This window comes from Platichthys flesus, chromosome 19 (assembly GCF_949316205.1).
Source record: "Platichthys flesus chromosome 19, fPlaFle2.1, whole genome shotgun sequence".
Classification (NCBI taxonomy): Eukaryota; Metazoa; Chordata; class Actinopteri; order Pleuronectiformes; family Pleuronectidae; genus Platichthys; species Platichthys flesus.
In genome coordinates this window covers 8,869,288-8,891,095 of record NC_084963.1, presented here as the reverse complement: position 1 = coordinate 8,891,095, position 21,808 = coordinate 8,869,288, and the positions used below count along the sequence as shown (strand labels likewise).

The 21,808-nt window shown below is 45.0% G+C and overlaps 1 protein-coding gene across 1 annotated transcript in view; it reads left to right on the top strand.

Moving 5' to 3' along the window:
- unc5cb (unc-5 netrin receptor Cb) overlaps positions 1 to 21,808 on the top strand; it is a 113,702-nt gene that overhangs the window by 55,155 nt on the left and 36,739 nt on the right. Inside the window, exons 2-3 of the mRNA XM_062413278.1 lie at positions 7,314 to 7,544; positions 17,230 to 17,373. Coding sequence (XP_062269262.1) covers positions 7,314 to 7,544; positions 17,230 to 17,373 — 375 coding nt within the window. The remainder of the gene's footprint in view (positions 1 to 7,313; positions 7,545 to 17,229; positions 17,374 to 21,808) is intronic.

Here is a 21,808-nt window from a genome sequence, read left to right as displayed (position 1 = left end):
TTGCTTGGTGGACACCCCCCGTCCCTCTTTACACCATTGTCTCTTCCGCAGACTCTACTCCGAGAGCGATGTCTGCGCCGCCCTGCACCGTAAATTAGTCCCGGGTGGTGACACGGTGCTTGCTGGGTAATTTGGACAATGGGGCGTTTGACAGCTCACCCATCACAGCTACAGCACTCCGGGGAGCCACTACTCCTCCTGAGCTTTTCTCTTTTTCTCTCTCTCTCTCATCGTGCTCCCCTCTCCTCTCTGGGTGCCGAAGGAGTGACTCTCTAAGTAGCAGCATCATTCTCCAATCAACCGCCAAAATGGCTTTTCATCCAGGAGGGAGCAAATGGGGGTTTATGGGGAGGTGACGGGAGGGGAGACGATGATGGGAATGTACAGTAGAAAGGGAATCTTGGAAAACCATAACTGCCAGAGACTGGGGAGGGGAAAAAAGAGACAAAGAGATTGTGATGTGTGAGAAAGGAGTGAGAAAAATAGATCAAATATTTTCCTTTGGTTTTGCATAAAAAGCTTTCAACTAATGGCCCATTTAACATTATACACCTACACACACAAACAGTGTAAAGGGACTAAAGTTAAAGAAAGTAAAACACACAAATGCAGATGATAAATACTTGTTTGTGCATCAATTCAATGTGACCTTAGTTCTGATATGAAAGGTTTACATTTGTCTTATAGTATATATTGACCTTTCTATACCAGATACTCCTTTGTACTGGTTCAATGGCAACAATGGTCTTTTTACTGAACTATTTAGGTTCACTCCCACAATCTTAATTCGAATAAAAAATATCTGTTTGGGCATTTTTGGGGTGAAAATGGGTAAGAAATAAAAATAATGAGCCTTAGCATCCATGGTGCTTCGACCTTGTCTTTCCTGGCACTGTGATGCGGCGGGACAGACAGTGGCCAAGGCCTAGCATGTCCACCAGCTGCCTCCTGCCAGAGTCCAGCCAGAGAGGGCTGAGTGAAGGTCAGGCATAAGGAACATGTAAACACCCCCAGTGGGAAAGACATGGCCGTGCGTGCAATGACGGGGAGAGACAGAAACACTGTCTGTGCACTGGAATTGATTACACAACTTAATGACTGCTTTTACTAAGTATGTTGTTGGGGTTGTATTGGATTCTCCTGTTTTCCGTCCACTTAATAAAGTAAGAGGGAGATAGCGCAGGTGACAGGGAAACACAGAGCACTTTGTATCACGTGCCACGTCCATTTCTCAGTAGAGGGAGTTTAAATGCTTATCTGCAGACCCACTCTTCAGTTCTGCAACGGCCTGTTTGCACTTTACTTCGCGGGGCTAAATCAATTTGTGCAGATAAATTCTTTCCAATTACATCAAATTCTCTGGTACAGATAAGACCAGTGAATTGGACCTTTCTATAATGACCTGATTCAATTATTCATTCGGTTTATTTGATGGCTTTCCCGTGCGTGAGGTCTCTCCTGGTCGTGGGGATTCTGCCCTGCGATGGAATGACTGAGCTGTTGGCTTGTAACTGGAGGGAGTGTCGGCTTGTTTTTCTTGATTTCTCCCCCCCCCCCCCCCCCCCCCCTCCCTTCTAAGGTGATGTGATGTGTGATGTGGAGGATTCCCTCGAGATGAAATATGAGTTTGCTTTGGCACACCCCGGCAGCGATGCTCAGATAGAAGGGGGCAAAGGAGAGGTCACTGGCCCCTAACCGTAATCAATAACTACCTGCTGCCGCCAAGTGTTGGATAGGACCCTGCAGAGAACGTGTGCAGACGCATTAGTGTGTATAAAGCACTCTGCTGGAAAGAAACATTAGACCGGAAAAAAGCCTGTGCTCATTTCTTCTGTTTCTGGTGGAGCTTCTAAGGGATTTTGCTTTTAAAACAACAGCCATACGTATTGATTTAAGCCACAGGGATGTATGGGTCTTCTAGTTAATCCAATACTAACCAGTATTGACTGGTGAAAGTCGTTACCATTGATTTATGTTCACTCAATATAATGGGTAGGTGTGCTCAAAGCTCATTTATTGGTAGGGCTGATTGACAGTCTATTTATCCTGCTTCAATTGACATGACAGCTGAGTGGCTTTTTTATTCTGCTTGACCACTCAGCTGCAAACCACCTCTTGTCCTTCCCCAGAGCGGCGCGGCGAAAAACATTCCCCCCCCAGTAAAACTCCCCTGTCGTCTTAACTATTTAACCGAACCACTTACCATTTTTTTTCCGTCTCCATACTGAAGCGGAAATGTATATGCAAGAAGGACGAGTGGAGGGAAACGTGATAGAGAGGGAAGGTGAAGAGGACAAATAAAAGAATAAAACAGGAGTGAAGAGGGAGGAGATTTATGCCGGCTCTCGTCCTTATTCATGCTTGACTCTCCCCTGATGGAAGGGAAACATTGGCCCTGGTGATACAGTGCTTTCACCGGGACAATAAATATGCTTTAGTACAGATGGAATAGAGAGAGCTTATCTTGCACCGTGGTGTCAGTGGCTAGCATTCAAAAGCTGTTATCGTCGACACTCTCAATATACGATATGAGAAATACAGTCAGACAAGGATCAGGCCGAGGAGTGTAACATAGGGAGACAGGTGACGGATCCACTATAGCATCACATATATATAGGTTATATATATATTTGTTATATATAGTGTTTCATCTGTATATACTGTGAGAATACATTTCAATATCCCATGTATCCCTCTGTATCCGTTTGGTTTCCCATTAACTTGTGAAAGCTTTAATATTCCTCTTACTTTGGAATAACAATCTGCCGTTATTATCAGTCTATGGCGTCGATCACAGACTGGGCATCCCCACCTCCTCCCACCATCCAGAAAGGAAAGCGTATTAACCTGGATAAGCACGCTGCCATCTTGTCTGTGCAGTGGCGACTTTGGCTCAACCAATCGTGAGCCGGTCCGAGCTGTCAATCATCACGTCTTACACTGTGAGACAAGAACGTCCTCAAATGTCAGAGATCATGATGTGTATTTTTACTTTCTAGTTTGGTCACTGTTCCATCCACTAACATGGAGCAGGCAGAGTATAAACCTACCCAGCCGCCAGGGGAAAATCAAGATGGTTTGGCTTTTAACGAGCTGTCATGTCCATCTTTATATACAGTGTAGGGTGTACAGTGTTTTGTTCTGTTCTGTACTGTGTGCCATCGCCAAAGACTACTTCCTGGCGGAGAGGCGGTGGTCTAGTGGCAGAAACTTGGACTATGGGCAGAGAAGGTCTCTGGTTCGTCTCTGGTTCGACTCCACGGAGAAACAACAAAAGACGAACCTGGATTGATCTGTCCAAAAATCCAAGAGTCTCCCTACCCTGTCTAGTGCCCCTGGGCAAGGCACCTTACTCCCCCAACATCTGCTCCCCGAGCATCGTAACACTTGAGCTGGATTCACGTTGTTGTCGGCTTAGTGCGTAAAAATCTCCACTCGTGTGCTTTGCCTCTTCTCTTCACTGCTCTCTCTGCGTAGGACGATTCACAGATATCTTGTTACATCTAGATGTGGCACGTTTCCACAGGATCTTTCCTGGAAATCCACCTGGGCACCCGGTTGTGGCATATTGTCAACGTGCAGAGAGCACAGAGCATTAATGGTGGGTGGGAACTTGTGAAAAGGTGTGATGGAGGAGCTGCAGTGGCCCAGGACATATCACAGCCCGGCCTGGACGGAGACTCGATGTTTAATGTACTGTGGATGTCAGCACAACAGACCTCATTAATGTGACTAATGAAATGACAGCTCAGTAATGGTGGCGATTGCAGAGTTGAGGAGTGATTTAGGAGGTTTTGGCCGTAGCTCCCTTCAAGGTGCTTGAACTGCATTTGCCGGATGATTCCGTATGCAGTCAGCCACAGTGCTTATTACCAATGGGAGCTATTGATGCAACCTCATCATTATGCCCCCGTTGTGCATAAGACTCAGTGAGGTGACGACATTAAAGGAAAATAGTGTCAATACAAACTTAAAGCAGAGTCAGACTTTGAGTTAATTGTGAACAACGCGAGCTTTACTCCATACTGACTAGTTGATGTGTGTTTTTGTGTTGTGTGTCTGATGTGGGGGCTACATGTGTTTTATGTAACACCAACCTGTTCTTAGCTGACGTTCCTCTTTGTGCGTGTGTGTGTCGTTTTAGGTGTTCTGCATGTCTTATCTCTCACACTGTGCTGTGATACGTAGCCGTGCCAGTTTCATTAGCCTGGTTTGTCTTTGATTTGCTCGAGTCAAAACATAATCATTCCTTAATATTGCTCTGTACTCCCACAGCTGCGGGGGTTGACACGGGCCAAAGAGGGACTTATTGCCAAGACCTTCTCATACCTCTCTTGACTCCCACTTGCCATGCTTGGATTAAGGCCATTATTTCTGATCCCCTTCTTTAAATTGCCCTTTTTGTCCCGTACCTGACGATGGCAAATTTCATTCATTGCTTTTATTATGAGAGCAAAATGCAGATCATTTATCCGCAACACTTCTTTTGTTTTGGGGATGTGGATCTGGTATAAAATTCTAACTAATATTCAATTTGAGTCTTAAAATATTCGCTAATAAGAGCTACAATATGAATTAGGAAAACTCACCCCAATTACAGAGCAAAATAGCATTTGAATAAAAGTGCTGCAAGGATATGTTTCATTAAAGTTTAAACACTTAACATGGAGGCAGCTGAGAAATGTTTCTGATTAAAATCGAGCCGCAGAATTGCAAATGCTGATAAAAATCCATATTGCTCATCAAACAGCGGAGGCGGGAAAGCGTTTCATATGCATGAACTCTGCACGTTCCTGCACTTCTTGAGCATTGGGGGGGGGGGGGGGGGGGGGGGGTTCGCGACATCGCATCCGTGTTTATCTGCATGATCGCGTCATTTTGAACACGGCAATCCCTAAACTGTTTTATCCTTTCTCTCATGGCAATGTTTTGGGGAGGCGGTGGGAAGGGAGAGGGGGATAGCCAGGAGAAAAGTAATGTTTCTCTTTGAGCGCCGCGTGGCTCTTGGTGTCGGGGATGGAGGGAGGGAGGGAGGGAGGGAGTGGTGGAGTGGTGGAGGGTGGGAGGGAGGATGATTGGTAAGAGTCAGGGTCCTTCATTTTGTCATGAGGGTTGTTTTTTCATTTCTGAGCTGATTTTTTTTCTTCTTCTTCCACTGGAGGGCTACTTCCATTCACTTGAATGTATTATTTGTCGCGCCGAGGAAGTTGATGAATTCGAATATCTGTGAGCGAGCTTGTGTGCGCCCCCCCTGCGCGCATTAATGCTGCCTGCGCGCGCGTGTGTGTGTGAGAGAGCGGGCGAGCGAGCCACGCTTTCATGGCTGTTTCAGATCTCTCCGCCTCACAGTTCGACAGAGCGAGGGAGCCAGGAGGGAGGGAGAGGGAGAGAGAGATGGAGAGATAATGGGAATGGAGGGTGAAAGAAGGCTAACACAATCTTTAATGAGTTTCCTTGGCTCTCTTTGCCTGTTTCTGGGTCAGGGTCCCCTGGCTGAGGATGTGGGTGGAGGACTGTGGAGCAGGGAAGAACGAGAGTTAGCCAAGGTCTGCTGAAATAGACTTCGACATTAAAGAGTCATCACCTGCGTAAAGACGTAAAGGATGAAAAGCTTGACTCTGTTTCAAAGTTGTTTTTCTTTCTTGTTTAGACAGCGGGAGATGAAAGTTGATCAGCTAATGATGTTGTTCCAGCTCTTCATCGCACCCACACAAACTGTGTAGAGTCACTTTCTCTTAACAGTCAAAGGTCCCTTCAGGCCTAAATGCGTCTCTTCTATTAGCGGCAGGTTAGGAGCCAGGGAAAGAGACAAGCAGGTCTGAACTTTTTACAAACACACACACTCGGCACGACACTTTCACAACGCACCACAGACAAACCCCTCCCGGTGAAGGGCCTGGCTTTGGTCCCTCTCTGATTGGCTCCTGCTGCCCTTTCATTTCCGAGCAATCGGCTCCAATCTGCGGCAGGTATGGAGGGAGCGATAACATTAGAGAGACATCACGGAGAGATATCCGCACAGCCGGGACCTTATTTAGTGCTCCCGAAGCATCCAGGAGACAACCTCTGTCAGACAACGAGGCTCCGGCGTGTCCGCACAGGACAGGGAGGCGGGGAGATGGAAGGACATGGACGAATTGCTGATGGGCTGATAAACCCGTTCGTTATCTGAACGGCCCTTCCCTCCCGCGTCTGTTCTCCTGTGCTGTGTTTCAGCCCCAACTCCATTTCGATGTCTCAATCTCTGTCTGCCGAGCTGAGCTACCTTCGCCGCCTCCCTCTCTCTCTCTCTCTCTCCCCTGTTCTTCCTCCGTCTCTCTCCTCTCTCACCTTCTGTTTCCCAGCGTATCTCTGTCTCTATTACTCTAAGCCTTCTTTCTTTCACACTTGTGAATAATTGATGTCTACCGGTTCGGTGGTAAGAATAGAACAGTTCTGGAGGTGACAAATGGGGTGGCGAATAGGCCTCATCCTCCCCTCTTCAAAGAGTTGGAAAGTTAGCCGTGCCTGCTCGTGGGCCTGTATGCCCGTGCATTTGTGTGCTTGTGATGTTTGGTGCCACTGTGAGCATTTGTTCACGTTTGGGAGTGTATGTGTGTGTGTGTGTGTGCGCTCGTACACATGACGTTTTTTTGTGAGTGTGATTTAAGACAGGGAGATGAAAGGGAGCTGTAATTACAGGGAAGCGTATCTGTCTACTGCAGAAGTATCCGAGGAATGGCACAAAGTGGGCCAAAAGCCTGAGGTCATTAGATGTGCTGCATGTGTGTGTGCGTGCGTGCGCGTGTCTGTAAGCTGGTGAGAGGGTGTGTCTGTGTGTGTGTGTGTGTGTGTGCGAGTGAGAGAGACAAATGTAAAGAGAGAGAAAATGGAAGACAGAGAGAGATCAGCTTATAACTTCAGTTCCTCAGAGTCAACCTCTGAACTCTGCTTCTCATTATTGGCTCTGCCTCTCTCTGGCTTCTCAGCAGTAGCTGGTTGTGGTTAGACCGAGCAAAGGCCCGGTTCCCCTAAATCCATGCAGCCTTATTGCCTGAGAGGAATCCAGAATTTCCTGCTCTCCAAAATACACTTGTGTAAACATTCCACAATATCAAATGATAGGGATTTCACTGTGTACTGTGCGAATGGATAATCCCATGCAAAGACTGTGGTTCTAATTCACTGTCCCACTGTCTCTTGTCTGCTCTCCTTTCCCTCCCCACTCCATCTTTTCCTTCTCTTTCTCTTTCTTTCTGCCTCCTCTTTCTTTCATCCTCTTCCCTTTCATCTCTTCATCCCTCAATCTCTTCGTCATCTCTCCCTTTTCACAGTTGACGATGACTTCATCGGTCTTGGTGATCTCCCGGAAACCTTCCCTTCTGACCCCCCGGAGCCCCTGCCCGTGTTTCTGATGGAACCGGAGGAGGCCTACATTGTCAAGAACAAGCCGGTCAATTTATACTGCAAGGCCACACCCGCCACCCAGATCTACTTCAAGTGCAACAGCGAGTGGGTTCACCAGAAGGAGCACACGGTGGAGGAGCGGGTTGACGAGAACTCCGGTCAGTAAACACGTCAGCCACATACATATTCAAGTAAACAAACCCTGTGTCGTAGAAAATTATTCATGTATACAACCACTTTGCATTTCCAAAATGTATTGTCTGTGCCGACCAGATTGTGTTTTTTTAACAATATAACAAGGAGATGATTGTTTTGGAAAATGTTCGGTGCCAAGCCCAGAATGTTTTTTCGAGGATTTATATTGCCCCCCCCCCCCCCCCCATATCACTCCCATTGTGTGGTTATGTAACACAATGCAGTGGGTTAGTGAAACCTCATGGCCTTCGAATTAGTATCAAGTCAAAGCTCAATTGAAGCATGAGATACAGAAAGTTGTGCAAACATTCAATCGTTCAATAATTCTTTTTTAGGAGGTAAGATTCATCACAGACTATACACTCATAGTTCATGCTCACATAACTGTGGACCTACACAGAGCGGCTTGTCTGCTCATCAGTTTTAGAGGTCAGTATCTTTAATCATCTACTGGCTTCGCCGTGTTTGCAGAATTGACTTTGGCGAGGAGAGGCTCACCTTTATTCCAGCACACCAGCGCCGCCGCCCCTGTGGGCATGTGTGCCTCAGAGTGTGTAGGTATGTGTTAATGTACATGTTTGCGAGCATCTAGAGGAAGTGCAGGCAGTGAAGCTCCAGCAGGGTTGTTTTCGACAGAATTCAGCCCCTGAAGGCACCGGAGCCATTACACACAACAGCCCTGCACTGATTGGCTGCATTCAGCGGCTGTATTGGAAATTGAGTTCCTTCTGTCGCCCACAGGTACCAATCACATCACATTTACCCTTTTCATCCCACTGTTCTGCTACACAGGTCTGCATGGTCACACACAGACACACTGACAGCTGTTTCTACACTAAAATGCCAACGCTTCTGCGCGTAAACACACAAAAACATACTGGAATGATCAGGGAGCAGTTTTTTTTGCAAGCTGAATCTGAGATATTTAGTATAAACACCTCTTTAGTGTTAAAATGATGATGACTAATTAAATCTTTTCAATTAATTTTTTCCCCTTGTCACCTGTTACTCAATATCCTACAAAGAAATAAGGAAAATATTAGTTTATATTTAATCTTTTTGCAAGTTAATTTTAAAGGATAAAGTGAACTTTCACACCCTTTTACTATTTACAGCATCTTATACATATATAGCAGCCTTGAGCTTTCTGAGGTGTGACACATCCAGGATTTTCCACCACTCTGCAGATTGTCTCTCTTGTCAGTTTGGATTGGGACCGCTGGTGCATCACCATTTTCACATCTCTCAAGAGATGTTCCATTAAGTCTGAGTCAGGCCCCTTGCCGAGCCACTCAGGGATATTCACAGATTTGTTTTGAAGCCACTCCTGCTGTTTCCTGAGCGTCATTGTCCTCTTGAATGGTGAACCTGCTGCTCAATGTGAGGTCCTGAGCTCTCTGGAACAGGTTTATCATTAATGATCCCGGTCCATTTCACTTTCCCTCAACCCTGTCCGCTCTCCCTGTCCCTGCTGCTCACGACATAACGCTGACACCACCATGCTTCACAGTTGGGATAGATAGTGAGAGTGAAACCTGGTTTCCACAAGACATGACACTTAATATTGAGGTCAACTGGTTCAATCTCGGTTTCATCAGACCAGAGAATCTTGTTTCTCACAGTCTGAGAGTCCTTCAGGTGCTTTATTTTCCAGTGTCTTCCACTGAGGAGAGTCTCTGGCAGGTGTGTGACTTCGCTAAAAGAAGTGTAACTCTGATCCAGAGGCAGAAACATCTCAAAGATTAACGAGAGAAATTGCAAGTTACTGAGTTGAAAGTGCCAAAGCAAAGAGTCTAAACTTCCATCAGTGGGATATTTCTGGTTTTCCCTCTTTTTACAAAATGTTTAATAATTAGTCTAAAATGTTCTGAGACACAAGTTGTTCAGTAACATATGAGAATACTTTGCATGTCGGCCAGCACAGTTATATCCGTGCTACATGTGGAGGGTCACGATTTTCAGTGAATGAATAAGCTCAGGTTGCATTAGAACAGGGTTCGAAGGTCATGTGTTGTGTTTTCTGCTGCAGAGGAGAAATTCATGAACTCCACCACTACATCTCACTATCACCCTCAATCAGCTGACTGGTCCTGAGCACTGAGGCCAGTAACCAGTAACGAACTGGGCTGAATTTATCTAAATCACTCACAACTCCAGTGCAGACCAAAACACCTACGTATCCAACGTATCAATATTTATATATTTTGCTTAGACTCGGAATTTGTTAAACATGACTCATGAGTTCTTGATAACTCTGTGTCTCTAACATTAGAAATTCCACTTCGAAACAACACGGCACCGAGGGAATAAATTCAACATTAGCTCAAATTAATATGACAAACTTACCCCTTCAGCTATTTTGGTTTTGTCATATTGAAAGGCACATATTGTTATTTATCGTTTGAACTTTGTATTACAGATTTGATACTGGCTGGTGGTGTTGCAGTTTTGGTTGTGATGCATATGGATGAGTGCCCAAGCAGTCAATGTTGTTTTGAGTTTTACGCATTAGTATTTACACACCATTGACGTCATGCTTGCCTAGACTACGCCTGTTTCACAATTATGCAGTGTTTCCCCCCCCGCTGTAATTATCCACTCTGCCCTCATGCCAATCCCCAATTACATCGCCTAAAGTCCTATATGTTAAAGACTGTTTCAAACTAGTTTTTCCATCTGAGCCTTCATGCCCGCCTCTGCTTTTCAATACAAAGTATCGCCCTTGGTTTAGATTAACAAAATAAACGAGTCTGCAAAATAAAATGTCAAGAGGGGTCTGAAGCCTTTCTGAGCGCACTGTGCAAGGGGAGAGTTACAGCCAGAGCAAATCTAAATGTAGTATTTAAAAACCAACCTGAATCTCAACATGAAAAACTCTCATTTTGACAAATCGATTAAAGTAGCACTGGCTCTTTGCCTTTGTGTGAAAAGGTCTTCGTTCAAAAAGCACCAACATGGAAAACAGCCCACACATCACACACAAACCCGCTCCACGCAGCCAGATCCACAGGCTATTTACTGCACACATATTCCCTCATTTCTGCTCTTGCACCCCTCATGCACACGCACGTGCACACGCACGGCACCACACGAGCCCGTGCGGATGTGCGCATGCAGCCTCTCTCGGCCCACTCCATTGCTCTCTGATTTCCCCAGATTGACGGAAAAGGAACACCGATAGAAACCGGCCAGCCTGGTCAATACCACTGACAGCGTAGCCCAAAGAAATTAGATCTCTCCCTCTCCGCCCTTTATCCTTTGTTTCTCCCTTTTTCTCTCCTCTGTCTGTCTCACTTCCACGTTGGCATGGACTCATGATCCCAGAGAAACAAAGACGAAATAGAAGAGAATTGTGTTAAGGGAAGCGCAAGAGGCGGAGAGAGGTGGAGGACAGAGCTGCAGATGTTGGTGTTATTAAGGCTGAATCTATTCCGTCCCAATTGTTGTTTTTTTGAGTTGGTTTTATTTAGTTTGGTGAGAAACGCCCTACACCGACTTTAAGCAATGGTGAATAAAAGAACAAGTTAGGAGACGGATACAATATCATACAGTTAAATCCGTCGATGAGAAAGCTTTCTAGTTCTAATTCAGCCCTTAGCAACATGCCCCTAAATGAGGACCTGAGATAGCATGCAAGAGAAAAACAAAAGACAAGCAATCAAAGCCATCTATAGATCTGTTCAGTTCTGAGGGAGTAACAAGCTTGAAAGGCTCATACTGGACAGACTCTGTATATCCTGTGCAACAGCAGACGCCCAAGTGCTTCACCGGTCGCGGCTTTATCGCTCTGACAATAACACTCACATGACATCGTGTCTACAGTTCACCAGGAGGCACACGGGAGATTCAGGTCCGCTACAAGAAGCTTTGATGGCTACCTGCTAAAAGCAAAATGTGTTTGCCATCACAAGGTTGCAGTGTAACCAGCAAGATTGGATTTGACTCCCTGATGGACTTTTCCCCTTCACTGGGACTTGCTTTTCACACACCACACCACACGTAGGATGTGACACGCACCGGGACACGTGGTGCATGTCCGACACACAAGCACTCGACACAAGAGTAAATATTGTTGAGTGATTACCGTCTCGAGTGGTGTAATGGAGCAGCATCGTTTCCTAAGGAGCAGGTAATTACATTAAAACAATAATAGGCCCATTTGCTTGCATGTGATTATTCTTTGAGATGCAGCCAGTTAACACAATTAACATCAGAGAAAATATGAGTTTTTCCCCCAACAAATGAATGAAATACACAATGAAAGGAAAAGGCTCCTTGTGTCCTTCTGTTTATTAGGTTGTTTTTTTTTGGAAACTTTTCCTAAACATCCAGTCTCATATCTCCAGTCGTTCATCAACATTAGGCCTCGGATAACTTATCATCGTTAATACGTTTTCAAGCCGTAGAAATCATTACAGTCTCTGGTAGTTTCAGCTTCTGATGTGAACTATAAAAAATGGGCCTTTATTTGTGTCCAGTTTGTTTTTATACTTTATTTATGATACAAAACAGAAAAATCTAGCCTCTTTAAAAATGTTGTTATGAATCAGAAAAACATGGCAAATGGACAAATGGCTCTAATTCCACAGGTGACAGTTGGGTTGTCGCTGTGTTGGGGTTGTTGTGTTGTTGTTAAAGTGCAGCCGGGCAGCAGGAGGGGAGACGTGGATTTTACCACTGATGATCCTCTGATGCAAACTGAGACCTGTTTTGCATGAAATAATGGGGGAAGCCTTAGATTCAGATCATGTGCAGCTAATGTTTCTTAGATAACAAAGCGTTAGGAAGGAGGGAGCAAAGTGCGACGGCAGCGTTTCCTCATCCCGCCGTCGCCTGAACTCTACCGACGTTTACCTCCCGGTGTCGAGGGCAGGTTGAAGTCTCCTGTGAGCGGAAGGGAGCATTGATCTGAGCAAACGAGCAGCAAATTAATTACGAGCAGGCCCAGCTAGTGTTATATACACTGGAGACAGCTTGTCACTCTCTCGGCAGATACGAGTCAGGAGATCAAGCAGGAGTGCTCTCCATCTGGCCTGATAATCGCAGCACTTACTCCCTCCTCTCCTCCCGCCGGCTCTCCTTCGATGACCAATGCCTTCCTCCAGCGCCTGACCCATCTGATCAATAACGTTAGCCAGCGCAAACACTGAGGAGCGAGCCTGGCTCCCTTTAATGACCCCATGAATAATGAATCATCTCCAACGAGGCGGCCTACTTCAGCCGCCTATTAATGGGGACATATTGTAGAATCATTCCTGCGGCTAATGGCCACATCGGCGGGTGTGAATTAGCCCCTCGTCGGCCGGGCCCTGGCGCTGCCGCCGCTCGCTCCACTCCTCTCCATTGCAAAGTGAGTGGAGGGGTGTTGTGTTGTGCTGTTATCATTGTTAAGCTACACAGAGGGCACTAAGAGCCGCTGGCTGAGTAAACATGTGAAGTCACAGGATGAGATCAGCCGGGTTCAGTTCACTTCCACCAGAGTGAGCGGAGGGGACGCGTTGGAAGTGCGACACGTCAGGAAGAGTTTAATCCAGCTTCAGTAACGGCTACGGAATCATGAATGCCTCTCAAAGCCGACGCACAGCCGGGCGTCCTCGTCACTTCGGGCGATCTGACATTGTAACACCATCAGACGGATAATTCACCACTGGGCAGCTCTTCACAAACGATCGGGAGCGCAGACAGAGAAGAGAAACTGATCCTGGCGTGTGTTTTACAGCCTCCGAGGATTCATATCTACTTATTGTTTCCACTATTGATTTTTTTCTCTCTCCACTACTTTGTGTTAGATGTTCTCCCACTATCCCATCCAGCCCTCCCATTCTCAGACCAACAAAACACGGGCTCTCAGACAAACCGACAGACGCATAGAGAGAGACGTGCAGGACAGACAGTCACACACACAGCGTCCAACTGGCGCATGCAGCAGACACACACACACGCACGCACAGACAAAAGCTCTCACCACAGACGTCGCAGCCTGCCGGCACACGGTGTAAATTTTACATGAGAGCTAAGCTGGTATGCGGGATGTCACTGTGCCTGCTGCGTTCACCAGAACACGGAGGCTGTGTGAATGCACTGAACCTGCAGTAACATGGCCATGTTGATTTTTCTTAACCAGCCGCTCTCTTTGCATTTTTTATTCAGACGCACAGTGTGAACCTCAGGCTGCAACGAAGGTCGTAAAAACACGATATACACGGTGGTTATCGAGAGGAAAAGTAGATGATTATCAACATAAGAAGGATGAGACAAATATAAATATTGATTACCGAGATATTTTCATTCTGGTGCGGACAGAAATAGTTTTTATTGATTTTCTTTTACATGAGTCATTCGTGTGATTTTTTTGTGACGGAGAAGAAACGTAAACGCCATCGCATTCGTGGAAAATGAAATCTTAAATGGATCAAAGGAGCGTGACAGCAGCAGTTGTTTGTCAGTCGTACCCCATTTGAGACCGGCGTGTTTTGTCTCTAGCTGAGTAGATGGTGAATCACTCTGTAATGAATTAGATCTGTATCAAAGATAAGGTAACCGAGTGTGGGAGTGCAGGGAGGAGGAGGAGTCAGTGACCTGTGACGCCATTTCTAGTCACTGGGGCAGATAATGACATCACATCAACAGCACACGGGCTCTCTCAGGTAAGCTAAGTTAATGAGAGCAGGGTAAAATAAGAGAATCCTATTTATAAATGCTGATAGTCATTGGCAATTGAAACTGGTTTGTGTGTTTTAATGTTATCAACATACAGTAATTCACCATGTAACCGCGGAGGGTTTGTTATTTAAAGCTTCCTCTTTCCTCCTTTTGCATTATTTCTGTACTTTAAACTGTAGGAATAAGAAATATGCTAAAAAAAAAGACCATATAAATGTTGGTTTTATGGTTGATTATCAACCCCTGTAGGGTGAGAGAAGCTAAAGGTAGCTCACAGGGTAAAACGTATGTGTACCTGTGGAAAAGCTTCATCAGGAACTTACAGCTTTGGCCTTTTCACAGTGCAGCCGCATCATTTATTCCACCACTGTCCCCTGTTGCAATTAGCATGCACTCGGTGCAGCATTTTTAATTTGTGTCTCAGCAAGAGGCATCGTCGGCCTCACTATTATTCCTGCATTAACAGGGGGCTGCTGATACTGGAAAATACATCCTGTGTATAAAACTTTTTGTAAATCTTCAGGTATTAAAATCCGTAGAATATATATGTGTAGCAATAATAAGATATACACGGCATCTATTGCAACTATTGCAACCCTGGAAAAGGGGACAGAGGATGTCACACCTTGTTGAGCCCTTTGAGACAAATTGTGATTTGTGAATATGGGCTATACAAATCAAATTTAATTAATTTATTGATTGATTGACATCCCTGTGTTTCGTAACTTTGGTTTGGCAATAGGAAGGTGGTCAAATACTCTGGATCGTTCCTCTATTATTATTTGTATTGATGTGTGTTGATATTCCTCAGAACTAATCACTATTAATATGTCGCGAGTCGTGAGGTAAGAAAAGCCAACCACGTCATCATGTTTAATGACAGTCAGTGATATGTTTCCCTCTAGCTGTCTGTGGTGAGGCATCTTGCCCTTAAGGTAAAAGCTTGTTGATACATTTAGATGGGAGCAGTCATATGAGGAAATCATTTCAAAATTTGGTCAAAATTACATGAAGGCAATTACTACCCACATTACCCACTGAGTGCAAGATCTGTGTGCATGACTCATGAAACTTTGAGTTGCATGTGTCCCAGTTTCTGTCATGCTGTCAGCTACCAACACAAATAACCAGCACATTTAATAAGCGGTTGAAAAAACAAACAAAAAAAAGTTGTCAGGTCTGATGAATAAGTGGTTTGGAAGCTGATGACAGGGTCTGACTCTGGTACACAAGCAACATGGTTTTAATGGTTTGGTCCGGGTGATGGTGGTGTAATAAGGTGGCGGATGTTTCACAGGCAACACAAAAGCTCCTTTAATAGCAAATGGGCATCGTTTGAATAGTCCACTTTCAAGCCGTTGCCGTCCACGTACATGAGCGTGACAGCTCCAGAAAAATCACTCCAGCTTTTTTTTTCCAGTGTGCTGCACAGGTCCCATATCTGAGCCTAATAGAGCGGCTCTTTGGGAATGAGGTGGTGGACGCTATTCACAGCCCGTTCTTCTGAAGAACCGGGCGGGCTGTTGAGTCAATGTGTGAAACGGTAAAACGTTTCCACCATCAATCAATTTGTACCGAAACTCCGGTTCTTCTGGAGGCGAGCAGCGTCCACCTGGAACTGTGGACGTATAGGAGTTATCCACTTCTGTCGTCCATCCGGCTCACTTGAGGTTCAAACATGACCGTATATAAAGATGGACGACAATAACATTATTCAGTCTGGTTCAGCTTGAGGTTTCTTCTCTACACAGTCGACAAAGTGCTGCTCACTGTGGGAACTGTTGGGTTTGGAACCTTCTATGTTAAGTGCCTTGAGATAACGTATATTATAAATTGGCGACATACAAATATAATTTTATTGAATTGAGCAAAATAGATCAAAAGTACATGTTACGTATTTGTTTTCTTATCACATTGATGTATGTTAACGTGTTGGTTTTTCCAATAAATTTGGTTTGACTAGTTATTTGATGTTGTAAAAATGTGCAATTGGTCAAACGTGTGTATCATCAGGACCCAGATACCTTGGCTCTGTCCCTGGATGGATGACTCTGGATACTCCAGCGTTGGTATCCAGGATATTTAAGAATCATTTTGTGGATATTGGCAAGAAGTAGAGTTGGTCATCCATCTTCTCGTACAGTCCATCGTTCAGATACTCCAGAGTGTCTCATGTCTATTTTCACAAGGACTCCATGATGCCACCATTGTTTCCGCAAATATCCCATCCAGTCAAATGAGATGATGGATTTGAGAAACTGAAACAAGGCACGATGCTGCATGGGAAACATTTTGTATATCTTCAGTGAATGCTCTCTCACCGCATTATACATATTCATTCGCTCAATCCATCCGCCTCTCACACGCGCACATACACAGACACGCTGAGAGGCACACACACGCACACACAGTGTAGCAGCCGCATAATCCGCTCTGGAGGGGAAGCTGTGGGTAGAGGCATTTGTTTTGGGGATGATGTGTTTGTTTGAGTCCTGGCACCCAGATGAGCAGTAATCAGAGGAGTTAGCAAACAGGATTGTATTAACCATGAGATGCAAAGAATCTCCCCCCCCCCCCCCCCCCCCACACACACACACACAGGGGCCCGGACCCAAACTGCGCAACGCCGGCTGCAGAACCGGGGCCAGGCCGCCAGAAACTCACACATCAGTGTCAAAAGCATGAGATGTGATTGATGTAAATTTTACTGATTTGTTTGATTGGATTAGAATCTCACTTTAATATGTATATGATATAAAGTATTCCCTTTTTTTGTGTACTAATATGATTTTTTTCTCGTTCTCCTTCACTTTCTCCTCTTCCCCCTTCACATCTCCTCATTAAATCTCCTTATTTTTATCATCTTCTCTCTATATATTTTATTGCCATCCTTCTCCTCTCTCTCTCTCTCTCTCTCTCTCTCTCTCTCTCTCTCCCTCCCTCTCTCTCTCTCTCCTTGCATCCTTTCTGTCTGTTTCACCGCAGGCCTGGTGGTGAGGGAGGCCAGCATAGAGATCACTCGGCAGCAGGTGGAGGAGCTGTTTGGGCCGGAGGACTTCTGGTGTCAGTGTGTGGCCTGGAGCTCCGCGGGGACCACCAAGAGTCGCAAAGCCCACGTCCGCATCGCCTGTGAGTGTCTCTCCCCGTCCCTTCAACCCATTATTCAGCCTTTATCTTCTCCCATCTTTGTGTTTCCCCACCAAACAAAATCTCTCGGCTGCCAAGAAAATGTGTCTCAAAGAGCGACTCGTGTATGATGACAGATTTATAGATTCTGGAGATGGAAGCAGTGGGAAAAAGTTTTTTTTTTTCTTAAACTCACATGGGACACAAATGTCCCTTTGAACTTGAGTTGGAGAAAAGCCTTTACAATCTGAATCGGTCTCCTTGTGTACAGTATAAACCTTGAGAAGCAGTGCGGAGGCAGGGGAGAGCTGCGGCAGTGTATACACAGCAGAGAGGATACGGCATATGTTAAAGCCGGCGTTCCCTCCTCTTCTTGTAGGTGGTCCTCGTTTGTTCTCTGCCTGTGCGTTTGTCCTCCTACTGAAAAAACACAACACAATCGCTTCCAAGTAATGAGACGAGCCGCGATGCTGCTAAAGTTTGCGCTCGTTGTTAACCGTTCCCTGAAGGATGTGCCAATCAAAAACTCTGTAGTATCGACCCCCCAGAGGACGAAGCAGAGTTGCAGGATTGTAGCTCGACATCAAGGCGCCGCTTCTGCAACACAACCCCGCGGTTGCATAACGGTTCACGCGTTGGTATCGCACTTCCCACCTGAAGGGAATTCTTTTATAGTATCATTAAGATCATCACACTTCCAGCTCCTGTCGAAGTTGTTTAAAAACATTGTGACTGACACGCCCTGCCCGGTTTAGCTGTCGTGTTTTGACTCGTGGCACACAGGGAGAAAAACACCCACTGAGTGTGTGTGTGTGTGTGTTAAAATGGATAGATATATTATTATTCAGTTTGACTACTACTGTTAAAATCCACTGTACATCAGAGTCGCACAGTGTGGAGTCAATATCCGTTGTTTCCACCTAATCGACTCTATTTAGAGGCGCTCAGCATTAACAATCACGTCCCCATTGAGTTTTTTCTCTCACCTAATTCTCTTCTTTGGCATTTTCTTTAATATTGACGTCTCTCTTAACTCCCTCTCGTCCTGAATCCCCTGTGTTCTCCGATCAGTCTCCCTCTAAATTCAGCGTACCTAATTTATTTCGAACACCAGCAGCTCCTCTCACGACTGCCGCTGTTGCTCTATAGGCCGGTGAATCAGAATCATGCCTCTCAGTCTCCCACCGAGCCCACTCCCGCTGCTCCACCTCCTATAATCATCCATGATGAGGAGCCTGCCAGCACTAACCTATTCCTCAAATCACAATGGACCCCGCTTCCCCTCCCATTAGCCTCCGCTGAATGGATTAGCTCCTCGACTGGTTTCTCTCTCCCCGGGCAGGGCTTCTTGTCAGAGCCAGACTCCATCCCGTTAGGCTAATGGAAACTGGGCTTGTTTTCCTCTCCTCTCCCGTAATCAAAACATATAGTTTCAGCTTAATCAGGCGGTGAGTCAGGGCCAGCGCTGGCGAGTTAAGAGGTTGTTGTGTTGAGGAGTTGGCCTGTGGACGGGCTGAAGGTGCCGTCAGGGGCTCCGCGCGCTCCTTGGAGGAAAAAGAGAGAATGCGTAAAAATTCCTCACGATGTTCTTTCCTCCATGTGACCTCCACAAAACGGCTTTAATTGGCCCCCATTTATCGGGGGGGCAGCAGTGATTGCTTGCCAAAGAGGAACAATAAAAGTCTGTGCACAGAAGGAAATTAAATAAATGAATCAAATCAGCGGAAAGGCATTTCAAAAGATTGCTGCAAGGTAATGTTTACTTAAAAAGGTTGAAATTCATTGTCTGGTTTGTTTTGGACCTTTTTAGTAGTGCTCACACACACACACACACACACAATCTGAATTCAAGATTTCTCACTTTCCTAATTATTTAAATCCAAATTTGGCAACTCTTCACTCCTAATGTAGCTTTCCACCAGTGCTAGTAACTGTTGCCAGCAAGTAGCCAAACATGTCCTCTTAAGATAATGTTTGTCATGTGTGTGTCTCTTTCTGGGGGGTGTGTGTGTGTGTGTGTGCGCGCGGCTGGAAGCGTTTGTGTGCCGTGGAGGGAATGGTGTGGCTCCCGCAGGAATGTCACTTCAGCTGGTCCCACGCCCTGCAGAGTCCCACAGAACCACTGAGCTTTACGAGAAGTGAGGAGAGGACAGACATGCATGATTTAAAAAAAAGAACCACATCCAATAAAAAAGAATAAGCTGAGCAAAATAATCACTTGCATGTTTGCAAAATCCTGACGTGAGTTAAAAAACAAAACAATGCTATCAGCAAGTGTTGAGTGTGAGCTTCACAAGTTGATCAACAAGAGGTGGAGTGATAACGGCGTCAATATTTACAGTGAACTCACAAACAATGGCCTGTGAGGTTAATATTATCAGTGTACGTAATCCAGGCTATTTAGTAACAGGCTGAGGTTAACACTTAATAATTTAACTCCTCTTTTAGATACAGAATACAAATGATGGTATATTTTCCTGTTCATGGTTTTACAAGTTGATGTAACATTTTGTGTTTGTCAGCTTAAGGAAGTTTAAGTCAAGCTTAAGTGAGAGTTTTCTCTTTTCCCCACTGTCAAACATGTTTGGGGGCAAAAGAAGAACCTGCTGTGAATGTAACAATGAACACTAGTGACAGCAGAGCAACAGAAGAGTGACTCGTATATTCTATTCTTACACTTTCCATTTCCTCTCCTTTTCCTTTTCTTTCCTGACCAAGTTCTTACCTTTTCCTTTCCTCTCAAAACAATCGTTTTGTCCTTGAATCACAATCCACTAAGCCATGTCCCGGAATATGTCCCTCCAGTCATTCTGCCTTTTAATTTCATACCAGACATTTATGGAAACTACTTTCAATTCAACAGTCCCCCTCTCAGCTTTTATAATACATTAAAAATTCGGGAGTTATGGCATATCCCCCTGAAGACACACAGACACACACTCTCAGGTATAGCGCCGGGACAGACTCTCATTTAATTTGTTATTTTAAGGTTCATTTATCAAAAAAAAGGAAGAACCCTTAAAATCCTGATGGATATCTTCAGGGCGTCTGGGTGTAGTCTGATGGTGTATTCTGTAATGGGAACATGATCTAGTTTCTCCTGAAGGGGATTCAGAACAGTTAGCCGAACTATGATATGTCTCTATTTAAATATTATGTCTTCTCTTGAAATAAAAAAAAATAAGGAAGCAAAGTGATGAAATCTGTAAATTCCGGGGTTGTCTCTCTTTATCGCAGGTGATAACGTCGATGAGAAAATAGATTTGTGAGAATTACTGTATCCTCTGCCCTTGATACTCGTACTTACACAGTATATATATTCATACACATACTTAAATCTCCCGGGGACGCTGCAGAGCATTTATTTACTAGGATAGATACAGTCTGGGGGCAGAGTCCTATTACACTTCCACAACCGCTGCTCCCAAGAGCATTAAGACGTATTATGTTCGGCGTGCTTCGTCTTCTGATGTAGAAATGCAACCGTGCAATCCGTGTCCCCGTGCACGTGCCGGTGCTTTCAGTCGAGCTCTCGTGTAAAACCTTGAACTCAAAACCGGTACCATACATCTTTCCTTTTTTATCTCAGCACACGATGTCAATAGCAATCCATTTTCTACATTAACAGTGTTCTATGGAGACCTGTTTACCATATCCTGTGCACTGATTGAGTCGCGGCCACCTGGGGGTCATGTCTGGGTTTGTTTCCATGGACACACTAAGGTGGAGGCGGAAAGATAAATCGGAAGTTTCTGTGTTTCTTGACTCAGAAACTTTTGAAGAAAAGTAGAGGCAGGCTCTCAACACCTCCCCCACTGTTCGCACCATTCTTTTCCCGGAGCCGAGCGGTGGAAATATCACACAGCCCGTTAACATCTATATTTCCGTCCGGCTTGTAATTATAGAACAGGTATAATTTTCAGCTCAGTTTGCCTCCTCCTTTCAGGCGCTTGCAATCAGGACTGGATTTATTTAATGGCTTCACTTCATATCAGACTCTTTGAGTTCCCTATAGCAGTTCAGAGACTTTTGCAGAGAATAAATAAATGGCATGATATAACAAATAATTCTGAGGCGAATTTTGACATGCCTGGCTACTTGTGCAAGTTTGGTTCGTTCATTTTCAACTTTAGCCGCCCGTTGCTTGATCCGAGTTTCAAGACCTCAACATGGTTGGTGTTTAAATCCAAAAATAGCAGTAAGACCAATATATTAAATAGACAAATAAACCTCATGTCAGACTGAATGGAGGAGTTCAAAGTTGTTAGTTTTCTGCACACTGTTTACACTGTATATATTATTTCTGTTCTATAAAAACGTGTATATATCTTTCTGTTTATACTGCATGTTTATGTATTAGCGCCACCGATGTATTTTTTCACTGTCCCCTTTGCAACACAGCTATTGTCCCCATTGTGGGACTAACCAAGGATTGTCT